The sequence below is a fragment of the Eubalaena glacialis genome, chromosome 14 (genome assembly GCF_028564815.1).
Source record: "Eubalaena glacialis isolate mEubGla1 chromosome 14, mEubGla1.1.hap2.+ XY, whole genome shotgun sequence".
NCBI lineage: Eukaryota > Metazoa > Chordata > Mammalia > Artiodactyla > Balaenidae > Eubalaena > Eubalaena glacialis.
The window spans coordinates 94,529,445-94,545,423 of NC_083729.1; the positions used below are offsets into that span (position 1 = coordinate 94,529,445).

The window sequence follows — 15,979 nt, forward strand, 5'->3', positions numbered from 1 at the left end:
TAGTCTGTGTGGTCGGTGGCTTTCATTCCCGGGGAGATCTCTCCCACCGCAATTGCCAGTTTTGTGTGTGGGGTGTGTGTGTTTGGAACTCATAGTTGTGGCATGTGGACTCTTAGTTGCGGCATGTATGTGGGATCCAGTTCCCCGACCAGGGATCAAACCTGGGCCCCCTGCGTTGGGAGCGCAGAGTCTTACCCGCTGGACCACCGGGAAGTCAGTGCTGTTTTCTTTTTTCCCAGCAATTTATATCAAATGTTTTGTAAACATTTCCATTTTATTTGAAGTAAAAGTCCCTAGGGGAAGTGTAAAACTGGAGTTGTTTAGGAAGAGTAAAACCTCTCCAGGTGGAGGAGCGTTTTCCCTGTGAACTAGAGCAGGGCCCGTTGTGCTTTGGCAGCTGGCTCAGAGGGGAGCGCGTGCTGTTACTTTGTCCTCTTGAAGGCAGTCGGGAGGGGAGCAGAGTGCACTTTGCCTTGTTGGCGAGCTGGGGAGGCTGTGTAGTAGGCACTGGTACCTCGGAGGAGCTGAGGGGATTCTAGTAGCAGCTCCTCTTGTTCCTGGGCTGTAGCCTCGAGGCGGATGCTGTGTTTGTTACCGTGAGGGGTTTGTCACAGTATGTTTCGTGGGGAAGAGGGTTTTGTGGATGTTGTTTTTGCCTGAAATTTGTACATCAGAACGTCCAAATCAGAGATTGAATGGATCGCTTGACTTGATGTTTATGGGTAGGTGGGTTGTGGAGTTGTTAGATAAAATATAAGACAGCAGTTAAATTTGAATTTCAAATGAACAATGAATAACTTTTTACTATTTGTTGACCTGAATTAAAAAAAATTTTTTTTTTTGCTTTTGAAGATTTATGTACAAAAAAAAAGGATCTACAGCACTTGAAATATTCAAAGAGGTTGATATTAGAATGATTTTCTAGTAGACATATCTGCTCACTTTTTATGTTTACATTCAATGATTTTTCCATATGTGGATATATACCTGTTAAGATAGATACATATTCGGGATTTCCCTGGTGGTCCAGTGGTAAAGAATCCGCCTTACAATGCAAGGGACGCAGGTTTGATCCCTGGTCGGGGAACTAAGATCCCACATGCAGCGGGACAACTAAGCCCGGCACCATAAACACTGAGCTCGTGTGCCTCAACTGGAGAGCCTGAGTGCTGCAAATTACAGAGCCCACGTGCCCTGGAGCCTGCGCGCCACAACTAGAGAGAGAAAACCCACATGCCACAACTAGGGAGAAGCCTGCATGCCGCAATGAAAAAGACCCGACCAAAAAAAAAATCTTAAAAAAAAAGAGATAGATGTATATTCAAGATGATTTTAATCCTAAATGCTTGACTTTCTAGAATGATGACTTTTAGTAAAGTTTTGAATTCATACTTTAGTGATGTTTTTAAGTCGTCAACTATGTTTTAGGTACTGCATGTTCATTTGTATTCAGTCGATATTATAAATTACAAACTTACTTTTGGATGGATGTAATTAAATTTCAAATTTAACTTTTTTTTGTTTTGAATCTGGCATTCTTGGGGGGGGTAGGGTGGGGGGGGTGGGTGTTGACTAAATATATTCCATCTGTATTACTTTCAGAATTCAGAATCTGAAATTGGTATGTGTTTAGAACTTTTATTGCTCTGCTCTAACCTTTAGTATGAACTGCTCTTTTAAACATTTTAAAACGGCAGCTTTCCGTAGCGTGACCTCGAAGATGGGCGGCGCCGTGAGTGCTGGTGAAGACAACGACGAGCTGATAGACAATCTGAAGGAGGCCCAGTACATCCGCTCCGAGCTGGTGGAGCGGGCCTTCCGGGCTGTGGACCGCGCAGACTATTACCTCGAAGAGTTTAAAGAGAACGCGTATAAAGACTTGGCGTGGAAGCACGGTAACATCCACCTCTCCGCTCCGTGCATCTACTCGGAGGTGATGGAGGCCCTGGACCTGCAGCCTGGCCTCTCCTTCCTGAACCTGGGCAGCGGCACTGGCTACCTCAGCTCCATGGGGGGGCTCATCCTCGGTGAGTCTGGCTCTGTCCCACGTGTGGGAGGGAGAGCCTGCCGGCAGCGTGTCCTTTTGTGGGGACCGAGTCGTAACTGCCCTCGGCCTTGCCGGCCGTCGTCGTGTCCACACGGTCCCTGGGTGGGGGGTGATTGTATTAGTGGAGAAATCCCCGTAAGGGGCAGGAGGGTCCTTCTGCAGCTTTCCTGCCCCCCAGCCTGCACCTCCAACATCTGATCGGCACACCCTCCTTTTGGACAACGGAGGACCTAGAGGTTGTGTAAATCTGGACCTTATGGTCATTTCTCGATTAATACAGTCACGCGGCCTGCCCTGTCATGGTCTCTAAGCTGGGAATAGTTAACTTTAAAGTCCCCTGGAAGTTAAAGTTCTTCCAAGCAGTTTTTGTTTTTGTTGTTTTAATACTAAAAAAGTTAATACTTGTAAGTTGTTTATTTTTAAATATATTCCAGGGATGGGAAGGATTTCACAAGTTATCTCATTTGAAGCCATTTAGCCTGTTTTCCCAGCTTTGCTAAATATCAAAGCTTTTGGCTTAAGTATCTTAACATCGTTACCAGGTCAGTGTAAGATTCCGAATATTGGCGATTTCAAGTAATAACGGCTTTGAAGTCATGTTTAAATCATTAGCGGTCCATCACAACATTGTTTGTTTGTGGTTGATACAGGCACCTAAGAAAATCTTAGCAGTAACAGTTGCTTTTTGTGGATATGGAATGAAACTTTTGGTTTCTTTATAAGTTCATATACTTTAGAATTTGCTGAAGTTTTGAGATTCTCATCATCTGACTTTAGGCTATAAATTGCTACCCTCAGATTATTAAATGTGAAGGTTTTTTTTTTTTTTTTTTTTTTTAAGCTAAATGCTCTTTGAACTTAACTTGTCTTGGATTGAAACTGCTTTGCAAAGGGAGCCCGGGTTATTCATCATTCTGGAATTAGTGAATTGTAATTCCCTCTGCTGGAGCTGAAAAATTGGAGGAGCTAAGGATAAGGTGGTCAGGTTATCAAACTGATTAGATTAGAAATGCTACTGAAAAGAAATGAAATGCTCAGGAAAAGATGACTTAAGTAAACCTCAGCTGACCTGCTGCACTTGATGTTGTGTAGAAGTTATAAAGAAATGGCTTACAATTGATGCTGTTGTTTGTCTTTTCTGAGTCCCCTCTTTCTTGGGAATTTCACTAGATACTAGGGGAGGAGAGTTCTGAAGGAAGGAAAGCTGTGTTTTCGGCTGCAGTGGACACTGCGTGCTGCTTTTATGTATTTGAAGGTGGTAACTTGAGAGTTTGCGTTCACGGGTAGACATCTTGGATCTGCAGGGAGAAAGCTGCGCGCACTGGACCGTTTTCGCTGTCTGGATGCTGTGTGTCCTGGGCCTCCCTGTCTGGTTCACTCAGCCGTGACGGTGCTTCGTGCAGGTCACTGCAGAGGTGAAAACCTTGCTGGCCTCCCAGTGCCTGCAGATGTGAGGCTTGAAGTGTTCCATCCGACTTAGGGGTTCTTATTCTCTGACCGCAGCCTTTCTGCCCGGCTCTGAACCGTGCCCCCTTTCTGCCACGTTCCTGTGCTCATTCAGTGGCTCCACCCCTTCGCCGAGGGCGCTCCCTTTTAGAGGTTCCAGTTGGTGGTGGGGAGGATGCAGCACTTGTCAGCTTAACCTGAAAGTGTCGTGTGATGTCCTGTGATGCTCTGCTTGGGGGGCCTTGTGGGACTAGTTTCAGGGTTGTGTCTTTGGTGCCACCGTCCTGATCGCCCCCGCCCCCTGTACTCCCTCCCCTTTTAGTTTTCTTCTTATTGGGGTGGGTCAGGGGATATGTGTTTTTACTCTGGTGTGGAGCTTCTTGGGAGTAGGAAGTGTGTCCTCAATAAGTGTCTAACAAAGGTGAGGGGCTAATGAGAACATGATGAGTGGGGAAAAAAGGCAAGTTTTCTTGGTCTCTGGCAAGTGACCAAGAGAGCAGTGGGGATGGAAACGGAATAATGTGGATGTGATATAAATACTGGAAATGTGACTTCGCAAGTAGGCTGTGTTTTTTTTTTTATAACTATGTTTATGCTTTTTTTATGATATATTTTTAATTTATTTAATTTATTTATTTTTGGCTGCGTTGGGTCTTGCTGTGCACGGGCTTTCTGTAGTTGCGGCGAGCGAGGGCTACTCTTTGTTGCGGTGTGCGGACTTCTCATTGAGGTGGCTTCTCTTGTTGCAGAGCACGGGCTCTAGGTGAGTGGACTTCAGTAGGTGTGGCATGTGGGCTAAGTAGTTGTGGCTCGCGAGCTCTAGAGCGCAGGCTCAGTAGTTGTGGCGCACGGGCTTAGTTGCTCTGCGGTATGTGGGATCTTCCCGGACCAGGGCTCGAACCCGTGTCACCTACATTGGCAGGCGGATTCTTAACCACTGAGCCACCAAGGACGCCCGTAGGCTGTGTTTTGATGAGAGAATGTTTTAGCAGCAGCTCTGTACGTGACAGGTGTCGAGAAAGGAGAGCGCATGGGTCATCCAGCAGAGGCAGGGAGGCCTGGGCCTGGGGCCAGGCTGCTGCACCAGGAAGGGGCCAGATGAACCAAGTGGCAGGATGCAAAGCTGTGGGTGCACAGATGGTTGCATTTACCAGTATTTCTGTTGGACTGTAGGGTTGAATGCTGCACTGTGACTTTATATGTATGTCTTTTATTTATTTTTTTTATAAGATTTTTTTGATGTGGACCATTTTTAAAGTCTTTATTGAACTTGTTACAGAATTGCTTCTGTTTTATGTTTTGGTTTCTTGGCCACGAGGCGTGTGGGATCTTAGCTCCCCAACTAAGGATCGAACCCGCACCCCCTGCATTGGAAGGCGAAGTCTTAACCACTGGACCACCAGGGAAGTCCCTGTATGTCTTTTAAATAAAGCCCTATGTGCCCTGTTCATTTTCCCATGCAGATTTTTTTTAATTGAGGTATAACTTACCCGTAGTAAAGTAACAAGTGTGAAGCGTGGAACTTGGTGAGTTTTTACATCCACCTCCATGTAAGCACCACCCAGAACAAGATGCAGAGTAGAGTCTGTGCCCCAGAGGTTCTCATGGCCACCGCCCCATAGCAGGACCCCACCCCTCCAGAAGGGGGAGGATGCTCACCTCCATCACACAGATGAGCGTTACCTGTTTTGACCTTCATACAAATGTTTTTATTTTAATTTAATTCAATTTAATTTATTTTATTTTTTAATTTCTTTTTTGCATTTTTTTTTAAAATTTATTTTTGGCTGCATTGGGTCTTCGCCCCTGCGCGAGGGCCCTCTCCAGCTGCGGTGGCCTGTCCTGCTGCGGAGCACGGGCTCTAGGCACGCGGGCCCCAGCAGTTGCGGCATGCAGGCTCAGCACCCGTGGCTCGCGGGCTCCAGAGCACAGGCTCAGCAGCTGTGGCACACGGGCCCAGCTGCTCTGTGGCATGTGGGATCCTCCCGGATCAGGGCTCGAACCCGTGTCCCCTGCACTGGCAGGCGGACTCCCAACCACTGCGCCACCAGGGAAGCCCTATTTTTATTTTTTATTTTTTAAAAATTTTTGGCTGCAATGGGTCTTCGTTGCTGCACGTGGCTTTCTCTAGTTGTGGCGAGCGGGGGCTACTCTTCATTGGGGTGCGTGGGTTTCTCATTTCGGTGGCTTCTCTTGTTGTGGAGCACGGGCTCTAGGCGCATGGCTTCAGTAGTTGTGGCACGCGGGCTCAGTAGTTGTGGCTCGTGGGCTCTAGAGCGCAGGCTCAGTAGTTGTGGCGCACGGGCTTAGTTGCTCCACGACACATGGGGTCTTCCCAGACCAGGGCTCGAACCCGTGTTGCCTGCGTTGGCAGGTGGATTCTTAAGCACTGCGCCACCAGGGAAGTCCGACCTTCATACAAATGGATTCTTACAACACAGAGATTTAATGAAGCTGTTTGTGTCAATAGTTCTCACCGAGATTTAACCCAGAGGCATTTGTATGTGGAGGAAGCACTTTCATCAAGTGGGCTCCTCACTTTTCTCACAGCTTTATTTCCAGTTACTGATAAATTTCTTCTGATTAAAAAAAGTTTCATTTTGATTTTGGAATTATAGTTTTATTTTGATGATGATTAAAACCTATTTTGTGAAATTAAACACCACATTTGAGTGTTTGGGGAGACCTTTGATGGAAAACAGGCCTGTGTCCACTTTCATTTGCAAATACATGTTTCTTCTTTAATTCATTAGTGGCACTTTGAACTCTTGGTTACGGGCCTTGGCTTTTTTACATTTTCAAATGATTCCTTAGAAGTTTGAGGACAGGGAGGTCCAGGCTTTAGGAAGCTGTGAGAAAGAGTATTGATGATGTGGTGAGCAGAGGCCAGCCTGCATATTTAAATATTGGGTTGGGTGATTTAGACCCAATAACGAGTATTTCTGTAATTATACATGCCAAATCAAATGTGTTGTAGTCTATGAAACAGAAATAAAGAGTAGGGGTTCTCGCCCTAATTCTACATGTTTCCTTATCCTGAAACCTTTTAGGTCCTTTTGGTGTGAACCACGGGGTGGAGCTCCATTCAGATGTGACAGAGTACGTGAAGCAGAAGCTGGACTTTTTCATCAGGACAAGTGACAGCTTCGACAAGTGAGATCAAATCCGTTTGTGGTTCTGGGTGTCAGTTATAACTTCAACTTTGGATTAAAAGGAAAGAAATCAGTTTATTACTGTTCGTGTTCCAGGAAACATGATTAAACTGTGGCAGGAGAGTCAGGGATATGTGTGTATCTGTTCTAGTTATTCTTAAAATATTTTGTGTTTTTAAGGGCCTTAAGTTTTTTATTTATTTATTAATTTTTATTTTTTTTACGAATTTATTTATTTATTTATGGCTGCATTGGGCCTTCGTTGCTGTGCGCGGGCTTTCTCTAGTTGCGGCGAGCAGGGGCTACTCTTCGTTGTGGTGCGCGGGCTTCTCATTGTGGTGGCTTCTCTTGTTGTGGAGCACGGGCTCTAGGTGCACGGCTTCAGAAGGTGTGGCACGTGGGCTCAGAAGTTGTGGCACGCGGGCTCAGTAGTTGTGTCTCACGGACTCTAGAGCGCAGGCTCAGTAGTTGTGGTGCACGGGCTTAGTTGCTCCACGGCATGTGGGATCTTCCCAGACCAGGGCTCGAGCCCATGTCCCCTGCATTGGCAGACGGATTCTTAACCACTGTTCCACCAGGGAAGTCCAAGTTTTTAAATTATGATACCTGAAGGTAATTTCTCACCAGTATAAGAGAACAAATAGAATGTTCATTTTTCCCAGTTTTCGTGTTTCCAATGGAGACAACATTTTATCACCTACTTGTCTGTAAAATGGAATTGTTGCATTTGTCTTTATCTTTTTATTTTAAATTTATTTATTTATTTTGGCTGTGCAGGCTTTCTAGTTGTGGCGTGCGGGCTTCTGTAGTTGTGGTGCGTGGGCTTAGTTGCGGTATGTGGGACCTTAGTTCCCTGACCAGGGATCAAACCCGGGTCCCCTGCGTTGGGAGCACGGAATCTTAACCACTGGACCACCAGGGAAGTCCCACATTTGTCTTTAAATGGCACCATGTAGCTAGCTCTTGCATTTTAAAACAAAGCATTAAAGTTCTTATTTTAAGGATTAAAATTTTTAGAAAAACCAAATATAATTTTCCCTCTTTTTACTCGGTTAGTAGATCTTGAATAAGATAATAAAGATATAAGATAATAAAATAAGATAATAAAAATAGCAAATAGTGATGCTTGGAGCTTGGGTGAATTTAAGCTTGGATTGCGCTTATGATATTGACTTTCATAATATTTTGTTTGGAATTTCTAGGGTTCTGATTATTGCTAGTATAATTCTTTCTGAAGCCTGACGTCCAGCTTCTGCCTCTAATTTTGCTATGTTGCTGTGGGATTGTGTAATGAAAACATACCCATGTTTAGCGTAGATGTACCATGTAGACTTGTTACAATGTGATATATTTAGTTGTGGAAAACATTTTTTGCTTCAGGTTTGACTTCTGTGAACCCTCCTTCGTTACTGGCAATTGCCTGGAGATTTCTCCAGATTGTTCTCAGTATGACCGGGTGTACTGCGGGGCAGGCGTGCAGAAAGAGCACGAGGAGTACATGAAGAGTCTCCTCAAAGTCGGGGGCATCCTGGTCATGCCGCTGGAAGAGAAGGTCAGGTCCCCTCGTAACCGACGGTTTTGCACACTTAACTGTCTGCCAAGGTCGGTTCCGGGGAGTTGACATGCACTTTCCTTCGTAACTCTTGTAACAATGCCCTCCATTCCACTGATGAGGAGACAGGCCGTAGAGACGGCCAAGGTGGGGCAGGTCCTGACTTGGGCGGGCATCCCAGAGCCTGCGCTGGAAGGCTGACCTGCCTCCCTCTCTCTCCTCCTCCTCTTTTCTGTCCTCTCCCCCTCCTCCCCCCGCCCCCCCTTAGCTATTCTTTTATGCTTTTTCTAGTATTAGAGTCACTGTACACATAAAAAAAGTTATTAGGGTAATTCTATTTTGGTAGCTAGTCTAATTGTTAAATTCCATGGTGGCGGGTACTTTACAGAATCCCTTGCTTAGTGGGAATCTTGTCCAAGTCTACTTGGCTATGCATGTTTCTGTATGTTTTAGATACTGTGTTTCATTGGGAAAACCAGATTGTAATAAATGAGCAACCTCTCCGTCACAAACAACTAGGAAAAACAGAAATGATAAATGTTAGGAGATTGTGCATTTTGGTGAAATTTTCTTCAGTCTTAAAATATTAGCATTAAATTCATTTTGTGTGAAAAGTAATTACTTATTTTAGAAAATCCAGAAGATACGAACATTAAGAAAAACGGTTCCCAGTCCCTAACGACTGCTAGCCTGTGATTCTTGTAGCCCTCTCCTCTTAGTTTGTATCCTTTCAAAAAGGTTATTGTACACTAAGGTGTTTTACTTAACAGAGTTTGTGAATATAATTTTAAGTTACTTAATATTCCACATCATCATTTTTTAGTGCTTATGTGGTAGCCGGTTGAACCATTGACCAGTTAATTATCTGGCTCCTATAATCAGACATTAGGTTGTATGTCGTTTTTATTGTTATTTACTGTTATGTAAAGACTGTAGTGAATGTCCTTAATAAAAAAAAAAAGAAAATATTCTTCAATATTTCAGTTTGTATCTGCAAAAGATAAGGGCTGTGTGTTTTTAAACTTCATAACAAAACCATTATCAACCTAAAAATATTAATAGTAATTCCTTAATATCTTGAAATGTCCAGCTAGTGTTCAGGTTTTCCTGATTGTCTCAAAATCAGATTGAACAGCTTATTTGAATGAGGCTCCATTTAGGGCTGTGCACTGTACTTGGTGGATTATCTCTTCAGTGTTGTTAATCTCTTAAGTTTTCCTTCTTTCTTGCAATTTATTTGTTGAAGAAGTCAGGTCATTTGCCTTAGAGAGGTTCCTGCTGCTGTTCAGTGGGGGCAAGATGGTCTTTTTCCAGTTCCCACCCTCCAGAAACCACAGCCCAGGACTCAGTCTAGGCTGAAGCATCGCAGCTGGTTGTGTGGGTCTCTAACGACTTGTACTTGAGAATCACCCCATCTCCTTACGTTTCCCCTGCCACGCTGACTTTTTTTTGTAGAGTCCAAGAAAGTTGTCTCATCAGAATCCCCACATTCCTTCTCTGATTGTTTCCTCTTGTTACCCGTTAACTTCTTTCCCTATTATATATATTTTCTGTACTAGAGGCTTGAGTATATTTGCAAGAATATCATTAAGTTATGTGTAATTCTTGTCACATCGCATTAGAGGCCCATGTTGTCAGGTTCTTTTCATTATTAGTGTCTGTGTTTTTTTAGGTTGTATATAGGAATGATTATATTTAAATAGATACTACCAGTAGTCAAATCTTTTGAATGTTCTCGTTTTTGTCTTTGGGATAGTTGACTAAGATAACTCGCACTGGCCCTTCTGCTTGGGAAACCAAAAAGATTCTGGCTGTTTCTTTTGCGCCACTGATCCAGCCCTGCCACTCAGAGTCGGGAAAATCAAGACTTGTCCAGTTACGTAAGTATGAAGATTCTTACTTACTTTTTAGATCTTTTTACTCTCGTTAGAATTTGAAGAGAAATAAAATTCATAAGAAACCTTTTAATGTTAAAGAACACTTTTCCACCCATTGAAGCCTTTAAAGTTTTACAAGTGATTTTTTAAAAAAATCACTCAAAAAATTATAGTCTACTTTTAGCCTCTTTTGGGTTATTTTAGGATGTTTGTGCTTGATATTCAAGGACGAAAAGGACCCTAGAAAGAAAGAAAAGGGAAGAGAAGCCGGAGCAGAGGCGCATTGGCCGTGAGCTGGGCGTCCCTGGTGCGCGGGGCACGTACGCCGGGGACGTCCAGGGTTAGGCTTAGGGTTAGCAGCCTTTGGCTGCTCTGTGTTATTTGAAGCCACGGGATGGATGTCAAAACAAGGATTAATAGGCATAAGCGGAGAGGAGATCGCCAGAGTGGGTGTCGTGGGAGCATGAGGTGGGCAGGTGGGTTAGACCCGAGTTTATCATGTAGGTGGTAGAGTCCGTCCCATGTTTTAAATAGAAGATGTGGGGACTTCCCTGGTGGCTCAGTGATTAAGAATCCACCTGCCAACGCAGGGGACACGGGTTCGAGCCCTGGCCCGGGAAGATCCCACATGCCGCGGAGCGACTAAGCCCGTGCGCTGCAACTACTGAGCCTGCACTCTAGGACCCGTGCGCCACAACTACTGAAGCCCGCGTGCCTAGAGCCTGTGCTCTGTAATAAGAGAAGACACCGCAATGAGAAGCCCGCTGCACCGCAACGAAGAGTAGCCTCCGCTCACCGCGACTAGAGAAAGCCCGCGCGCAGCAACGAAGACCCAACGCAGCCAAAAAATAAAAAACAAACCCCCCCCCAAAAAGCTCTAAATAGAAGATGTGGCACCTCTGTATTCTGGATTCCCTGGTGGTCAGGGGAGGATGAATTTGTCAAATGTGTGCTCCCTGAAAATCCCACCGGAATGGGTAGGCAGGCACTGCCCGCAGGCGGGGAGGGCACCGCCTTCCAGGGCCCCTGCAGAGTTTCCGAAGGTGAGGTCACAGGTGGGATCTACGACAAGTGTCTTGATCATGCCTGGGTAAGAACCTTGAAGACGTGGAGGGTACCCCGAGATGTGGGTTCTGAGGCCAGGGCTTCAAAGCAGACGTGGCACAATAAACAATTTCGATGCTATTTAGGGCTCCTGAAGTGAACTTGTAATTTTATCTCCCGGACCAGAGGTTCTTAGACGAGTAGAGTCATGTTGATGAGGGCAGTGCACATCGAGGCCCGGAGCATGTGGTCGTGTGCTGCACAGGGGATGGGGTCGGCTCTCGGGTGGACGGGTGAGCGACCAGGCTGCAGGCAGGAGCTGGTCAGGAGGCCGCTGGGATCTTCCAGGCAAGAGACAAAGACTGAAGCTAAGACACTGAGCTCTACAGTGGCAGGGACTTCGGAGGCATGTAGGGCCTTTTTGAGGAAGGATGTGGGCCTGAGGTGGCTGGCATGTTATAGAGGCGGGTCTGCAGGAGGCTCTGACCCCAGCAGCACTGGCTTAGAACCCGGGGAGCCTTTGGCTGCTCTGTGTTATTTGAAGCCACGGGGTGGATGTCAAACCAAGGATTAATAGGCCTAAGCAGAGAGGAGCTCGCCAGGCTGGGTGGAAGAGGAAGAGGCAGCAGGGGAGACTTGGGCCAGGGGATGAGGTGGCCCCCACCCATGGCACCTCGGGGTGAGCCGGAGAGGCCAGAGCTGGCTGTGGGAGGTCTGAGAAGGCATCCTGGGGGCAACAGCAAGTGGACGCCGTGGTGGGGGCGTGAGGAGCGGGTGAGTGCAGGGCCCCGTGTCCTGACAGAGGCGGGGAGGGTGCTGCGAGCCTGGGGCGCCTTCAGGGCACGGGGCGCTGAGCAGGTTCTGCTCGGGCCTCTGCGATGCTGGTAAGAGATGCGGGCAGCAGAGGAGCCCTCCGTATAGTTTGGGTTGTTACTTTTTGGAGAAGTTAGGTTCAGGGGGGTAAAGAGTGATGCTGACTTTCAGTGTAATGGGTTTAAACACATGACCCCTAATGACTCTCCTCCCCTCAGAAAAGCCCTTATGTTGCCACGTGTGCATTGCCTACACATCTGCCTAAATTGAGGTTTAATTGCCAGATTTTATTTTTCCTTGATGTGCTTCGGGATTTTCGTTCTTAAAAATGTTTTGGAACTGCATTTTCTCTACTTTAATAAAAAAGGAACAAATTCTTAAATTTCTGAAATACTGTGAAAATATTAAAACAGATAAAAGAATTGTAGAGCCATGTGGTCACTGTATTTCTAGTGGATGAGACAATGCATCACTGAACACGGCAAATAGGGAAATGAAGCCAGTTGTCAAAGAACCAAACGCTGTAACCCTGGTTCTTATTCTTCCATTGATTGATTAGCCAAGCAGTACTGCTTCCTTTTCTTATCTGATTTAAAGGTCAGCGCATTTGAAACTATCTTTTGAAAAATACCATATGAATGCAAATTAGAGTATAATTAACATTTGCCTACAACACTGTCCTATTCTTGTAATGTGTTTGTAAATACGCCAGTAAATGAAAATGTGGTTAGAATTTTCTCAGGTGTCTAGACCTTGTGGTGTCACGAGGGTGAGGCTGACGGTCTCGCTCTCTGCACAGCACCCCTGGCGGTTCGCAGCCTCCAGGACCTGGCGCGCATTGCCATCCGGGGCGCCATTAAGAAGGTCATCCACCAGGAAGCTGTGAACAGAAACGGGAACGGACTGAAGAACACTCCCAGGTTTAAACGAAGGAGAGTTCGCCGCCGCCGAATGGAAACGATTGTCTTCTTGGACAAAGAGGTGTTTGCCAGTCGGATCTCCAGCCCCTCTGATGACACCAGCTGCGGAGACCTGGGAGAGGAGCGGCAGGAGGAAGAGGCGACGACCCCGCCGGACACCAGGCCAGAGCCCCCGGTGAACTTCCTGCGTGAGAAGGTCCTGAGCCTCCCTCTGCCAGATCCCCTGAAGTACTACCTGCTTTATTACAGAGAAAAGTAAGTCTGTGGTCCAGGGGAGGAGGCCAAGCCTTCCTGGAGGGCCGCCCGCAGCAGGTGCACTGCAGAAGGAAGGGGCTCCCGCTGTGCATCTCGTCTTCTCGTCTGTCCTTGACTGTCCTGTAGAGTTTTCATCCAGCGGTCTCATTTCTGTAAACACAGTCTGACAAACATAAGGTGCAAGGGAGAATGTTGTCTCAAAAGGGCGAGAGTCTCCTGGAGGAGGGGTTGACTTCACACTCTCAGGAAATGCTGAGGTCTGCACGTGGAGGTGGCCTGGAGACCGTTTCTTACACAAGGTACACATGTCTGCATCAGAAAGGAAAACTGAAGTTAACTGAAATTAACCTGTGTTTCTTATAAAAGGTGAGACAAAAAGCACAAGTTGGTAAGTGTATAGAATCTTTTCTGAGTGGGACATGCCTATGTGCAAGTTTGAATTTTACGGTATCAACCTCTTAATTACTGGCACTGAGTAATTAAAAGATTTATTAAAAGATTAATTAAAAAGATTTAACTAAATCTTTTAGTTATCTGGAACGTGGATACTTGATTGAAAAGCCCTCTCTTACTTTAAGTAAATTAATTACATCTTACGTGAGTGTCAATTGTAATTTTAAAAAAGAAAAATTGTGATGGGGAGAAGAATGAACGTATCAAATTGCCAGATGTCTTTGTGGAATTGCAAAAAAATTCCAAGGAATTTTTTTCTGACACCTTTTGTTACCTTTAAAAGAACCAACATTGAGTAATCCCCTCAAAGAAAGTCCTGAAGAATGAAACAAGTGTTGTGTGGTAAGTAATGAGCTACATTACTTTTGCCCCAGAGACAGAGAGTACTGTTGACTCAACTTTAAATACAGTCACGGTGTCTAAGGCTCAGTCCTCAGAGCAGGTGGGAAGTACTGGCTGCAGGAAATGGATTGGGGACGATGTAGACGGCCTGTGGGTTGGTTTTTTTTTTTTTTTCAGTTGGCTATTTTTCTGTAATCACATTACAGTACTGATTCATAGATTTTATCTTTTGTAATTCTGGAGAAAAATATTTGTTAGTTTTGTAATTTTTCCTAAGAACAAACGTGTGTTTAGTACATTGCATTTGAACAGTTTCACTCAGAGTGACTTGTGGAATCCACCTTCTTCAGCGCTGTGTGTTGAGAGCTTCCTCTCTTATCAAGTCATGGGTCTAGAAGAAGAGGCCGTCCTTTTAGTTAGGTGGCAGGATGTTTACAAGTGACACTGCTTCTTCCAAAACATTGGTTCTTTTCAGACTTTTCAGTTTTAACCAAAGGCTAGTATAAAATGTTAACACTAAACCCCAAATCAGAGTGCTGATGGAGGATTAATCATCCAGATTGTATGATTAATTTTATCTCTTAGCCTCTCAGGTGTTGCTGGATTTCAATGTCTTTGTGGTTTTACCAGCTTCGCTGAGTTCTGGTTATTTTGTTTTGCCATTTATGCTTTTTTTAAGTAACTGAGTCATTTTATCACAGAATACTGTGTGCACACATAGCTGGGAAAGCGTGTATATTGCCCTAAATTGGTACAGTTAAGTTATTGTAAAGAAGGGTTTCTTCATAGTTGTGTTTACCTGCCTTTAACTGAAAGTCAAGCCTCATTCTCTCAGAGAGAAAAGCATGAGTCACGTTTACTTGCTAAGACTTCAGTTTGCAGATCTTGTTGACGTTATTCTAATTGATTTGTAGAGACCTCTGCAACGCGTGGACATTTTTGGACATGATATCTGAAATATTTTTTATTAGGTGGCTTGACTAAATTTTTTTCTGTAATTGTATATGGATTTCCTTTTTTTTCAACCACATTTGCCTTTTATGCGAGATTGTAAAAACTCTTTACAACGCATAAGACATGTTTTCCCCTATATATGTTAAACCTTTCCTAACATTTTGTATTTACATGTTGGTTTGTGACTTTTAAACCAGAATTTGGTTACAAAGTATATATATAGATATTGAATATAATATATGTGAAATAATTTGGTATTGATCTATCTAATAAACATAAAGGAGAATCATCAGTGAGTTTCCCTGTGTGTCAGCATCTTTCTCCAGAGTCAGTCTGAGACACTACTTTCTGTTTTCAAACAGGTGAATTATATATATAGTCTGTGTTGTCTGCAAGCTCTATATTGTAAACCACATTCTAGACAATGGCTGACTTTTATGTTTTGATTAGTCTGTATTTTTATATGTGACTTTCGACTTGAAAGTAGTACAGCCATAGACATGTGCAAAACAAACAACACATTTATAAATATTAAGTATATAATGTAGAAATCAGCTGTGTATTTAAAAATATTTTTGCCCATCTGGAACTTTCAGGGGATTAATGCAAGAAATATGAAACAAAGGTTTTAATGAACTGATATACAAAAGATACCAATAAAGGTAGTTAAGACACTTTAGCTTTCTTGGCATTGCTTCTGTTTCCGGTGTGGAATTAAAATTCTTGGCTACATTTTTTTCCAAAAAATTAGAATCATGTGCTTTCTTTCACCCTTTGTATTATTGCTGAATTCTGTACCATTCTAGCACAGCTAGGGGAGGCATGATGTGTGATTAAACACAGGAAGTTGGAATAGACAAAGTCTGGCTACATGAGAGCATAGGCGTCTGGAGAAAGTCTGGTTAGTTTTTTGGCACGATTTCCCCATGTGAAAATGTTAAATAAAAGATATTGGGTAATGGCATCATATCTTGTGGGGCAGCAGGGGGTGAGGATGAGGGTTCAGGGTTGGCGTTGGGGTCAGGCCAGGGCCAGGGTCAGGATTTAGTGTCAGGGTCAGAGGGTCGTGGTCCAGACTTAAAAGTACTGAGGTGCTGTTGTAAATGAGCTTTTCTTTTCTTTTT

General features: G+C 44.5%; 1 protein-coding gene across 6 annotated transcripts in view; it reads left to right on the forward strand.

Annotated features, from left to right (window-relative positions):
* The window catches only part of LOC133105086 (protein-L-isoaspartate O-methyltransferase domain-containing protein 2-like), a 79,234-nt gene extending 63,712 nt beyond the window's left edge, over positions 1–15,522 (forward strand). For 4 of the 6 annotated variants that reach the window (XM_061211001.1, XM_061211003.1, XM_061211002.1 and 1 more), the window contains 5 exons: positions 1,698–2,027; positions 6,544–6,646; positions 8,026–8,197; positions 9,954–10,077; positions 12,731–15,522. In XM_061211001.1, coding sequence (XP_061066984.1) covers positions 1,698–2,027; positions 6,544–6,646; positions 8,026–8,197; positions 9,954–10,077; positions 12,731–13,110 — 1,109 coding nt within the window. In that variant the 3' untranslated portion in view covers positions 13,111–15,522. Of the gene's footprint in view, positions 1–1,697; positions 2,028–6,543; positions 6,647–8,025; positions 8,198–9,953; positions 10,078–10,664; positions 11,260–12,730 lie in introns of those variants that run through there. The other 2 variants (XM_061211005.1, XM_061211006.1) reach the window with 2 other exon arrangements.
* The last annotated feature ends 457 nt before the right edge of the window (positions 15,523–15,979 follow it).